The following is a 13,564-nucleotide window of genomic DNA, read 5'->3' on the forward strand; positions in this document are numbered from 1 at the left end:
CCCAACACCTTTAAAACTATTTGTATGTAAAAATAATTATTCATGTATTAACAAAGCTTAATAATTCATTGTGAAGTTGAGAGGTGCAAGATGGCAGGCAAAAATTCTTTCAGACATGACAACAAAATAAATAGCAACAAATAACAAACTTTAATGGCCTTGCAGTGTTCATTCTAATGTAAAAAGACAGATACCAAACCATCACACTGCATCAAGCAAAATCTTTTTAGGAAATCTTTAAATATCCTACCCATAAAAGATGACTAGTATCACCCAATGGAAAGATTCCTTATAAACTTAATGAAATTTTACCTGATACAGCAATTATGAAAAGAGTATGTAACACAAACATTGCATCATTTTAGGAAAAAAAGATAAGGAAAGATGCAACAAACTGTTCTACCAACCAAGGTTCTCCAGTTTTGGCAAGATAGGCCTTCCCACAGCTTATTAACGTTCTCTCCTTTGAAGGACAGGAAAGGCATAGAGTGAGTACAAACTATTGCCCAATTTATATTAGCTTTTTTTTTCCCTAAAAAAAATAAATTGTTGGTAAAAGTGTTTCCTTTGAAGATTTTGAACAGCAGTTTCATTGTTTTTATAAAAGCCCCATTCAGTTCACAGTTCTGTTTTCATTCCTCCGTAGTAAAACATAACAAGAGCTGCCAGTAGAGCCAGGCTGACAGACAGGATCTTCAGTCCACCTCCCCCTTGTTGCCATGGGAGCTGCAAAGCCATCCAGGAGCCGAGCCGTGTTTTCACTGGGATCTCAGCAGAAGGCTGTGCTTTCCAGTTTGTGCCATTCTGTGCTGAACGTCTGAAATCCTGTGAAGAAATGCACACATTAAGATTGAAACTGTGCTATGTCTTTCTGATTGTACATACCAAATACAATCTCCTCTTTATACTGAAGTTCAAATTAATGACCTTTTCAAGACCAACAATTCAACCTGCACTGCATCATCACCAGGTCATCAGTTTTTCGTACAAGAATCTTATAAATGCCATGCAAAATCAGTATTTCTAATGAAATTAACTGCCAAATCAATGCAGCTGTTAGCAACAGAAACAAATCTCACAGACCTCACTGTCATCAGAGACAGTTGTTTGATGGTTATTTTTTAATTTGTTTTGCTGCTGTCTCACTACTTTCTGATTTTTGGCTTCTCCAAAAGAAATATCTAACCAATGATAAAGGGGACCACAACACTCAATCCTTTGCACAGCAGGGATCTTCTAAAGTCAATCATCGACTCCTGGTGTGCCAGCTCAGTGGTGCTTGAAAATCCTCCCAAAGGGCTTTTCCTTTCCCCTGACCCTCAGGAGGCAGCTGTGCTAAAACACTCACCTTCTCATTCAGCATATTGAATCCCAGTTCCCTGCTGTGCCTGCCATTACCATTCTCAACCTGAGTGCAAGCACCAAGATCCCCAAGAATATGATGTCTTTTAACTGCAGCACAAGTTACAGATGTTGCATCACTATTTCAGCAGAAAATCCAAGCGAAAACAATAAAAGGCTCTTTTCTCTCACACCCTTGTTCAGTTCAGCATTGTAGATACTCAAAAGGAAAAACATTCAGTGAAACTCATATTTGCAAGAGATGCAAGTGGTAAAGGTGTAATTAAACAAAGGTGTAACGATGCTGCATCGTAAGATTCAATATTTCTGTTGATCATTTCTGTTTTCCTCCCTCTAGTTGAATAATTTCTTGGGAATTCAATTGAGTTCAGCTGAATTTTTAATTGGATTGAAATTTTCCAGTTAAAAAAAGGGGTTTTTATTAAAACATTTTATTTTTTTCCCTTTCATATTTCAGATAAAACAAATCAGGGACCCAGAAAGTACCTATCTGGATAATCCTGTATTTCCAAGAAGCTGAAATAGGGCCACATGAAAATACACACCAGATGCTTGCTCTGTCTTTTACCAAACATATTTCTGGGCAAACTCAAAGAAATATCAAAGCTCCAAGAAAGGTTCCTGCTTATGAAAGTGTGACAGCACAAGTCAAACCTTCTGTAGCTGCCTCCTGTTTTCCATTTCAGCAATCAGCTCCATTATAGTAATTGTAGAAGGAAAATAATGATTACTACTGGTTAGGTAAGCAAGCATCAAAGGGGCAAATGACAGCCTGGAGTAGGTGGTACTCTAAGAGCTGAGTTATTGCTGAGTTAGATCCCAATTCACACAGGCACAGGGTTACTGATCAAGTGAACTATGAAATGAGGATGACTTCTCACACATACTGCACCTAGAAGAACATCAACTGGGTAAACAGAGGAAAGGAAACAGGTAAGCACACTGGGGTGAAGTTCTCCACAGTGTGAGGCACAGTAACAGCACCACGCCAGAACGTGTCTATATTGTGCAGAACATGTTAACTTAATCAAAAACTATTGTTATTAATTACAGTCAATTTCTAAGGCATCTGAAATTTTAGTACTTGGCCACAGCTATTTTGTCCTCCCAAATCAAAGCTGATTAACCTTTGCCTGAAGATTAAACTGGAAAATGTACAGTATTAAGGATTTTTTACAAATGAGTCAAAATTCTTTTGCAATTTATTCTTTCTAGACATTTATAAAGCCTTTCTTTTCTTTGCAGGTCTCACAAATCTCTACTAATGTAAGGTGCTTAATTTATGGTAATGACCTGTTTTTACATGTATTTTTGGTACAGTAACACTAAGGCTAACTAAAATGATTTAAAGGAATGGATAAGGCTGTAAAAATATCAGTACAACTAAAGTCTTACTTCTTCTGATATTCATTTTTCAGTGTTTCATGACTTAAAATGTAGCTGACTATAATCAGCCTCTTGACTCCTAATGAAATATTTCTACACACCATGATAAAAGTCATGGTTATTTAGTCCCACAAGACTAGATGCTACCCCTTGGCAAACAGATAAAAAGGGCCAGTACCTCACAAATTATGTTGGACGTTCTCCTCAATGCTCTTCTTCATGCTCAGCTTCAGTTCCTACCTACATGTCTCAGGTAGACTAGGGACAGCCAGTAAAATGCCCCAAACACAAATTCAAAGTTGTAAAATATTTTGAGAGACTTCTTTTAAGTTTTCCCCTTCACTAACAGTTGGGCACATCAGTGTTTCATGCATTCAATCATGTTTCTGTAATGTAGTTTACAGTAGTGGTTTCACTGGCATTTTGTTTATGTTATACAGTTTTTCTGTTTTCCAACATAAAACCAAAGAGTCTCATCTCGCTGGTATAATTTTGATCATGCATAGCCTATACTGCTTTTTTTTTTTTTTTTACCATGCTGTTTTCTCAATCCTCTACTGCAGCATGCACTGCATATGCATTATGTAGTGCTGCATACTGCTAGTAGGACAGAACAGCACAAGAGATTTTAGCAAGGTTTATGAAGTTCCAGTGGTGGAGAATGCTGCTGGTGGGTTCTCCCAGCAGCATTTCATCTAAGTCAACTGTGAAATCTGTTTTTTTTTCTTACTTCATCATATTTCCAATAAATGAGATGATCATACTGATACACTAAACGTATTTTTGTTTACTTTCGGTAGAAAGACAAAAATATCTCAGTTTGCAAACTGAAGTGACCCTTTTCATAAAGACATACATCACAGCTTACCACTTAAACATGCTGTGTTTCTGTTTGATAATGTACACCTCTTCAGGTGATCCTGCCAAATATTCCCTTTCAAAGAGTGCAAAGAGTTTATTCATCTGATCCATGTTTTCTAAGCAGTATTCTCTAGTTTGGCCCAAAATTCCGCCTGAAACATGCGTAATACCACAGGCTTCCATGAAAATTTTCCTCATTATCATCACAGAAGATGCATTTGTGAAAGAAAAAAAAAACAAGAAAAAAAAATAGGTACATCTGTCTCCCTGTGACTGAAAGGCTCCTGTAGAAAATAACAGTCTTTTTGTCCCCGTCCTGAGATTTATACAGAGCTTTTAAGCCCAGGATAATCACTCAGAGACACCTGCAGGTGGATTCCTCTTCCTCAGAGTCTGCCATGCAGCTCAGTGAGACATGGCACCAATTCCCCAGTGGGAAGAGGAGCTCTGCTGAAGGGATCATGTCACTGCACCCTCTCCCACCTGAGTAAGGGCTGAGTGGCCCTTGCCACAGGCTGGACAATACTGAAGGGCCTGTCAAGAATATAAGCAGTTCTTCCAGGCACACAAGTATCATATAAACAGCTGTGTCAGTGAAAAACACTGTATGTATAATTTTATGCACCTTTGGTGTAAAAAAACTTGGTGGAGGTAAAGATCTCATTTTTTGAACTAGAATCTACACTGGTCCACTCTCCATGCTCTCACATAATAGAAGGATTAATTCTGAACAGCCCTTATTTGTATCTGTCTCTAGATTCACAGTGCATTAGCTTTCCAAGGAAATAATTAAGTCATTTCTGTAATATACTGAACTGATATAGCTGTGATATTTACCACATACTACTCAAAGTGCAACAGTTCCTTAAGCTGAGCTCAGAAATCACACTTTTGTAGCTGCAAGAGTTAGAAATATTACTGTAATGATTACTTTCAGTGGAATTTAGAATTAAATTCAAAGCCTCTTTTAACAAAAAAAAAAAGCTTGGAGGAAGCCCTAAGGTAAAGAAGTTTCAAAAATATGTGTTTATACTAGTTTCAGTCTTGATAGGCCACAAAGTCTTTGGTAGAATTGTTAAGCATTGCTCTCACTAAACAGAACCACAATGAAGGAAAAGGTACTCTAAGATTTAAAACTATATACTATTAATCAAAATGAGGGGAGGAAAGGAAATTACCAAACTGAAATGCAAAGACAGAGACTTTGAGCTAAGCATCTTGTATTTCCATGGAGGCAGCCTTTCATCTTGTTTTGGCAGTCACAAAGTAAACACAAGACTTTGCTAATAAGGTATAATATAAATTATTAAAACTTCTGGTGTATGATCAAATGCATTTCAGATTATTTTTTGAATAATTCTGCCTTGACGAGTGCCAGGAGTAATATATTTTGTGTACTCTTGCACAGACCTATTGATTGCTGTCTTTCTGAAACTCCAGTCCCAGATTAAACCACTGTGCATGAAAGAAATATATAATCACATCAAAACCTAAGATTTGGCATCTGTCGATCACAGCCCAGCTTTTTGTAAGATCTCACTTCATGTTAGTCAACAAAGACATAAGAGAAACTCTTTAGCTCTGAGCTGAGGTTTTAATAGATTCAAAACATTTCTTACATGCAAATTTCTTTTATGGCTCAGGGGCACTGTTAGAGCTTGAAGTGTTAGCTAACTGCTGTGAAAAACTACTTGACTGAGCATATCTCAAGATAAATTAGACTTCTGAATTTTTTAGCCCAACCAAGTACATTGCACACTCGTACTACTGGCTTTAAAAATATGGACTTTTATATAATCATGCACAACAAGCCTGTGTGACAAATTTAAAGAAAACATGTTAAAATATGCATTACATATCCTGCTGCACTGTTTGAAACTCTGGGCTACTACACTTTAAAGGCATTTTTCAGATTTAAAAAAACAAACAGTTACTGAAGGTCACATAGATTACACATCAAAAAAATATGAAAATTGAGTTTTATTGAATAGTTCTGGAAGACACATTTATTTCTGTAGGTATTAAGAGAACTCCTTTGATTTATTACTTTCAAAATTCTACCAGCCTTCTGCAAACGTGGAATGCTGATCTTAAATTACGAAATAAATGACAGAGAAAATATTTTTTTCCTAATGGAATTAACATGGTAATTCCTATAAGAAGCATCTCTGCCATCATGTATCTCAGTGAAAGCCCAGTATGATGCTGTAAAAAGAAAATGCTGTCTACAAGCATGCTTGTGTCAGATGTTATCAGCTGTTCTCCATTCCTAGGAATTCACTGATTTCCAATACACACAGAGTTTACTTACCCATTTTAAAAAATGAGAAACCTTAAGGAAAAAACAAATAAAGCAGCCAGGTCCTTTTGCAAAGGAATTTCCTATTATTTCTTCTTTTTGGGCTTTGAAAACATCCCGTGATTGAGACCATAACCTCTTGGGGCCTTTGTTCACCTGCTGGAACTCATTCATGGGGAAAATGCTTCTCTGATTTATCCACTCTGAGCCTCTCACTTCAACTTGGGCACAGTCTCTCATCCTCCCACACGTGCCAGTGGGAGGCACTTGGCTCTGTCTTGTCAGGAACCTGTGTGCAGGCACTGGGAAGCCCCTGCTGGAGTCTGGCAGCCACCCCTTCCCCAGCCTGGTGCCACAGCCTCTCCTCACAGGGCACCTGCTCCAGCCCTGACCAACCCCACGATACAAATCTGAACTCATTACAGTTCCCAGATCCCAATTTACATCCAGGTCACTACAAATGACCCAGTCAAAGCAGGCCAGCAATATTCCTAGAAGCTGGACCACGGTCAAGTATATAAATATAACTATAGAGGCAATAATGGGAGGTATAGAGATTGATTGACCTTAAGCTCCTCTGCATTAAATCTGACAATTCCTTCCAGCTGTCATCCTTTATGGAGACCATCTTTAACTAGGGCCTTCCCTGACCTGCACAGCAAGTCAGCAAATTCTGTGTTCTTTCCAGTAGCACCTGCATGATCTGTCTGATTCCTTTGATCAGCACAGAAAAAACCCACTTTGCTTACTACTCAACTTTTACCTTGATTGCCTCTACAATAATTCCTCCTGTCTTTCTCTTTTCCTTCTACTTCTCCTCATTTCTCTCTTGCATCATCTGACCATGCAGCCTCTCAAATAAACAAAGGTAGAGATGCCACTAGGAACACAAATTTGTAATGTCACGTTATACAGACACAGATCTGGAACTTCCTCCTCCTACATTAACATTAAATTCAAATTTTAATATTGCTATTCAAGAATATAAAATGAATTAATTTTCTCTCTGTAAATTCCCACCATTACTGTATGGCTGCATTGGTGTTTTTCTTGGCAGACATCTCTCCCTGCTCTCTTCCATGTTCTTACCTAAGGGTAGGCCCTTGCCTACCTACTTCTTTTTCCTCCCCCAGTCTTTCAGATTATTCTCTCAATCAGCCCTCAAAATTCAAAAAGCACTTAGATGCTAGACAGGAGGCTGAGCAACTGGGGCTTATTAAATAACTTCCTTTGTGATGTACACTTTGAGGAGGAAGGAAACAACCAAAAAAGCTCCACTAACAAAAGAAACAAAAACAAGAGAAACAATCAACTGAGAAAACCCAAGCCAAAAACCACCTCCAAAATGTTTAAAACACAGTCTTGTGCTGTTTTTCATTGCACCCACTTGTTTTAGCCTGTTTCTTTATATTTACCTATAAATGCTTCCAGCCAGGTCTTGACTCTTTTTTTACATATTTGTATTTTGCACTGCTATTCAACTTGGTGACTCAATATCATTCCATTGCACAAACAATGCACTGTCAAAATAACCTGTCATTCAAGGTCAGACACGATATCTCTAAAAAATAGTGTGCTGCCTGGATTCTGAGCTTTATTTTTTTTGTAATAAGGTGTGTGGGGTGTCAATCACGATGACAGAACTAAAGGACATGACAGCCAGCATTCCAGCCAGCACCTGCAACCACAACAGAACTGAGAGGTCTGCTAAACAGAAAAAGCTTGTGATTCAAAAATCACAGTCACCCAAGCAATGACTTGAAATGAAGAACGAACATAGCAGCATAATGTGGACAAATTCAGGATGGGGTTCTGTCACAATTTATCTCCCTGTGCATAGGACAGTTTCATGAAGGAGATGGCAGGTACTTGCTCTGGGCACTTACCTGGCAATTAGCTGGCTAACAGACAAATCTGTTTCCTAGAGATCCTCAGCACAGCCCTCATGGCTTTGAAAATACATTACAGTGAATTACAGGATATATTACTACAGTATACTACAGTATATTAACTTGTAGTAACACTAGATACCATTTTTCAGTGTGCATATCACAGCCTGTCTTATTAGATACCATTTCATAGGATTCCAGCTTGCTCCTTCTTTAAAGGATTACTGAGACTTTTTATTGTTTTTTTTTTAGGGGGGGGTTTGTTTTTTTAAAATAAGAAATTTAAGGTTGTGTTTATAATACAACAATTTTCCCAGTTTATTTTGTTGGATGATGAAAGAAAGACAGCATGTGAATGTTCAAAGACTGCTCTACAAGTGAGAATATTAAATGAAATACAATATACTTTTTTTACAGCACAAGCTTTCAGAGACCATCACCTTTTTGCTTCCCTTTTAAATCTTGAAACAGCAGTGACAATTATGTGGAGGTCAATGCTAGCTACAGGCAAAGACACAAAAGGTTTCCATCAGAAAGAGTACCCCAGTAAAATGAATACCTAGATCTGAAAATATATATTCATGTCACAAGAACCACCAATATAACTGAATGATATTCACATATCAACAGTGAAATGAGTAATTCTGCTTTTACTCAAGGGACATTGTCTCTCAAAATCAGGAAAGATTTCAAAGATCTTTCACATAGAGCAAAATACAATAAACTGATATATGTACATATTCTTGGCTAAAGCATTCCCCTTAATCCTAGAATATGTCATAATCCTGAATTTATGGTGTTTTCATTTCTTCCTACAGAACCAAGCATTAAAATGGAATGTTCCACAGAGAATTATATAATACAACAACCTCAGAGACAAAGAATACAGCCCTTCTTACACTTCAATGTTGTGGATAATAAATGTGGTTTAAAAAGAGCATTTTAAATACTTTGCAATTATACTAGGTTCCAGAGTTTCAAATTTCCTTCCAGTAGGTATCTGTGGGATCTATATGCCTCCCTCATTTTACAGGGAGAGAAAAAAAAATTAAGATTGAAGTGTCTCCAGTGCCACAATGCAAGTCAGCAATCAGGTCTCTACAATTCCTGTCTCAGATTCCAGCTGCCACCAAAAGCCAACACAGCCTATAAAATCTTTTGTATCTGTCAAGTTTTAAAATAATTTTCTTAAAGCTAGGCAATGCCTTAACATGCACCCTCCTGACAATTTCTCTTACATTTATTTTCACAGACTTTTCTGCCTAGGATTAAACACCTCCAGTTCCTGGGAGTGCAGATGGCCACCAAGCACAGCTGGAACCAGACTTTGGCAAAAAGAAGCATTTCATGTAAGCCTAAAATTTAACAGTTAATACAGTGTGACTGATCTTGACCAACTTTGTGAGTTCAGTGATAATACAAAGGTTTTCTTTTCACATGGTCATGGCCTCTTTCCTTTAAGTATCCTTAGTTGTTTTAGGAGGTCTCCCACAGTGCCAGTTAGCATACTTTTGAGCACCTGAGGGAGTGTCTGGAAATCTGTGTCTCCTTTTTAATTTCACACTCAGTCAAGTACAGCTGCAGTTAATGGAGGGCTCTCTCATGGAAACATCAAACAATGGTTACTTTCTGTGATTAGCAAGCCTAACTGCTCTAACACAATCTCTCTATCCCCAGTCACCACAAATGATTCGTCAGCCCTTCCCCACAAGAAAGATTACATGAGAAAAACCTTTCTTGGCTTGCAGTGTATTTTATGCTAGATAATCATGATAGCACCTTGGCGCTCTGTCTAAGACATCAAAGAGCAGTAAGTATCCAATCTGCAGGCTGGGACGAATATCTACCCTCGGGACACTTCCTATCATTCACAGGGTGGTCTGACCAAATTTCTGCACTTGTACAGGATCACAGCGCCTGAGCAGGGACTTGCACCCTGTCATGCTCAAATACTGACCATTTTTGTACCCACTGGACCTCAGACTTCTCCCACGTGGGTGTTACACAGTGTGCTCTATCAGGCTGTATCTGGTAATTCCAAGGATTAGGTCATGAGGAGAAATTCAGTTCTTCTGGAATTAACCATGAAGTAAAAAATATTAATTTCCTCTTTTTCTTTGATACATTGTCCCCTGGAATTGTCTAAAATGCTGAAAAGTCAACACTGAAGCTTGCTTCAATATGGGCTACAAAATTATAATAATTTTAAGTATCTATTTCCAAGCATCTTTAACTGGCCACCATCAAATTTGTTCTCCAGACTAACCTTCTAGCAGATGCTTTAGACATCTGCCTCATCTTTATCTGTGAAATGGGAAGATGAAAGCTGCATTTCAGGAGGATAATGTAAACATAAACTTACAACTGTTTCTGAAGCACTCAGAAATTTAGTTATGGGGGTCACAGGAAAGGTTAGAAAGAAATAAGTAACTCCCTTGAAAGAGAGGTTTGAAAGGTATGTAACAACACTAATATTTCATGACAAACAATGAAGGGGAAAAATATCTAACAGTAACTTATTAAATTGAACACTAGGAAATTTTTTTTTTTTTACCCAAAAGGTTGTCAAGCATTGGAACAGGCTGCCCAGGGAAGTGGCTGAGTCACTGTCCCAGCAGGTATTTAGAAGATGGGTGGATGTGGCACTTGAGGCCATGGTTTAGAGGTGGACTTGGCAGTGCTGGGTTAGTGATTGAACTCTATGATCTGTAAGGTCTTTTCCAACCTAAAAGATTCTGACACTAAAGGAATAGTCTCAGCTCTGTGCACAAAAAATTTGCACATGGACATGTATGAAAATACCGCATAAGCACCTTATAAAAGAGCGAAACACAGTACAGCTGGCATTTACACGGAAATGAGGATTGTTAAACTTTCCTCTATTTAGAAAAGGCTACTGGTTCTGTGAGAATACAGTCCATAATATTTTAATACAGCTGTCTTTCATGTTTTGCTGTTGCTTTTGTCTCTAAGTGAATACAAGCATTGACTGCAATTGACTCCTGGGCAAGTGGTGTCCTCCAAATAATTTCAGTATCTCTGCCTATCCTAGTAACTTTTGAACCTACTCACTTCAACAGTGGGAGAAGGGCTGGTAAAAAAATCCCTCACCCAAATCTAAATTAGTGCTCCTGCTGAGGGACAGGCCAGACCACAGCCTTAATGATCTATTTTATGCCACCACCCTGCTGACCAACCTGTGTTCCTGAAACTCCAAATCACATGCAGTAGTTACACAAACCAGGAGAAGAAGTTACAAAAAGTGAGATAAACACAAATAAAACAGGGGATGACCTGAAAATGGCAAACATATACCAGGTGTCTACAGAGATGAGAAATGCAAGCCCACAGGATGAAAACTGTGGGGCTTAATGTAGTCTTTAATAAATTGATGGGTTTGGATGTTAAAATGTTTCATGTCTCCATACTAAAGCTTAACAGCACTACAACAGTTTTCTTTTATCACACAAGATATTCCCCCAAGTATAATTCATTCCTTTCCAGCTCTTAAGAGCTGCACATCTGGCTTTCCCCTGTGGTTCTGTGACAAAATCTGATTATGCTACAGAATCTTAAGCACTCCTCACTGAAAAAATAATGAAGTAACATTTCTTTGGACAAGAGACACATGAGCTGAAAAAGGAAAAGAATTCCTGTCATTCTAAGCACTACTTCCATCATTTCACCAAATTAAAGTTCTTGTATTTTGAAAAAACTATCTGTGTCAGAAATGGATATTCACAGCTGTCCTTTTTGTATGATAATTATGTTATCTGCACTTATCAGAGATTTTGTATGTGAGAATTGCAAAATAGTTTCCATACGGATAAGATAAATCATAGTCACACTGACTGAAATGACTTAACAATCACATATGAAATCATGTCAAAACAAGGACAAGAGTTAAAAAAAAAAATCCTCTAGTCCTGATAACAGGACCCTTTCCTCAGGACCAGAAATCCATCTGGTCGGTATTATGCATAGGTAGCTTTTGCAGCTATGTGATTTTTTTGACAAAAAGAGCTTGAGTGTACTGCCTACACATTTTCGTTCCATCAAAAGTACTTTCACAAACATTTCCGAGCCTCTCCAATCCAAAATGGAGCATTTGCTCAAATCCTGCCACAGTACACACACATATATATATATATGGGTATGAAGAATCCATCAATTTGAAAGCCAAGACATTTAGTGAATAATTTTCTCACATAATATTGTGTCAAGGACCCCCAGTCATACCGAGACTAAAGAAAAATAATAGTAATTTCCACGAGCCTTTTTCTTTTTGTTTTGCATTTGACATCTGGCTCTCTAAGCCAGTCAGGTTTCATTCCTTTCACTGTTTATCAATCACACATCCATCTCAGGTTGTAGAACTTGGGTGGTCCAGCCTTTTTGAGAGGCCACGTGTGTCTACCGAGGCTGCCACGCCTTGCCCATCACCGTGCCAGCCAGAATGTGTCATCAATGTCATCAATAGCCACGAGCTCTCCTGCTCCACACAGCACATCTGCTCCCACATATGTGACACTGACCAGCAGCCCGAGGAAAAGAGGGTATGGGATAACACCACATGAGCCAGGCCAACTCTTTAGGCTGTCCCATGCCAAGAGACTGGCCATTTCTGCCCTGGAATAAAGACAACATGCTCACACACATGTGGAGAGGGCTTCTTTGCAGGCCAAGTCTAACAAAACAGGGTTTCTACTGGTATGAACAGGTAAAAAGGCAAAATAAAACCTGTCATAAAGAAGACATTGATAGCACAGTAAAATCAACACTCATTTGCTGACTTAAGTTGAGCCAGAAACTTGGGAATAACTATTTTCTTATGGGCTGATGAGCTATCTAGATCAAAAATGGTCTGGCTTCGGGTCCTTAATTATTCTGTGTGATTGCCATCACCAAGAACCACTAAAAATGTACATTTCTTCTAGAAAAAGTATTTATAAACATTTTTTTTTTAATGCATGCTTTCAATTTATACATGATTTTTTGTCTCTTTTCTACAATAAAGAAAAACCCATATTATTTCTTTCATACCATGGTGGCATTAATGAATGTGTAGAATAACTTTGGTTTTGACTTTACACCACTGTATCCTAATTAAAAATGACTTCATGCTAGTGCTTGTTATCTTGGTGATTAACAGCTGTAGCACCACGGAAGTACATATATTTTCCTCATCATAATTCCAGTTTTTAATAATATCTAAAATGGAAGAAATATGTCCCAGATCATGATTTTATTTAAAATTTAAGTAATTTAAATACACTAAATCTGAGTTGTGGTCCTGACTCGAGGAAAAGAAATGAAAGTAAATATGCTGGAATTTTAACATCCCATGGGCTTGAGTTCCAAGCACAGAAAAGCTGTGCTTGAAGCCCTCTAACTCTTTTGGAGCCTCAAAACATGAACTATGTCTGATACCAACCCATGAATCTGCTTTGAGTCAACTCCCTGTGAAAATGATGAACAAGCTTAGGAATATGTTGTGATGAAAAAGAAAGGCTTAACATCTGAGCAGATGTAGCACCAATTTACCTTAGTGGGAACATGTATGGGATTTGGGCTATCTACACCAACCCTACCACACCACCACCATAACCTTTCACCTGCTAACCTGACTAGATCTTTCCATCCAGAATTCCTTCATCCCAGGGCTGGATGAGACAATTACAACAGATCCAACTGTAATTCCCAGCTAGTATGGCTGGCATTAGAAAAAAATCAGTAGAAAATATTTTTTTCTTTTTTAAGAAGGGTT

General features: G+C 38.1%; 1 protein-coding gene across 4 annotated transcripts in view; it reads right to left on the minus strand.

Moving 5' to 3' along the window:
- Positions 1–127: 127 nt before the first annotated feature.
- CDKAL1 (CDKAL1 threonylcarbamoyladenosine tRNA methylthiotransferase) overlaps positions 128–13,564 on the minus strand; it is a 375,055-nt gene continuing 361,618 nt past the window's right edge. For all 4 annotated transcript variants that reach the window (XM_014877962.2, XM_088168720.1, XM_088168732.1 and 1 more), the window contains one exon: positions 128–825. In XM_014877962.2, the coding sequence (XP_014733448.1) occupies positions 619–825 (207 nt within the window). In that variant the 3' untranslated portion in view covers positions 128–618. The remainder of the gene's footprint in view (positions 826–13,564) is intronic.

Source organism: Sturnus vulgaris, chromosome 1, assembly GCF_052056855.1.
Source record: "Sturnus vulgaris isolate bStuVul1 chromosome 1, bStuVul1.hap1, whole genome shotgun sequence".
Taxonomy (NCBI): domain Eukaryota; kingdom Metazoa; phylum Chordata; class Aves; order Passeriformes; family Sturnidae; genus Sturnus; species Sturnus vulgaris.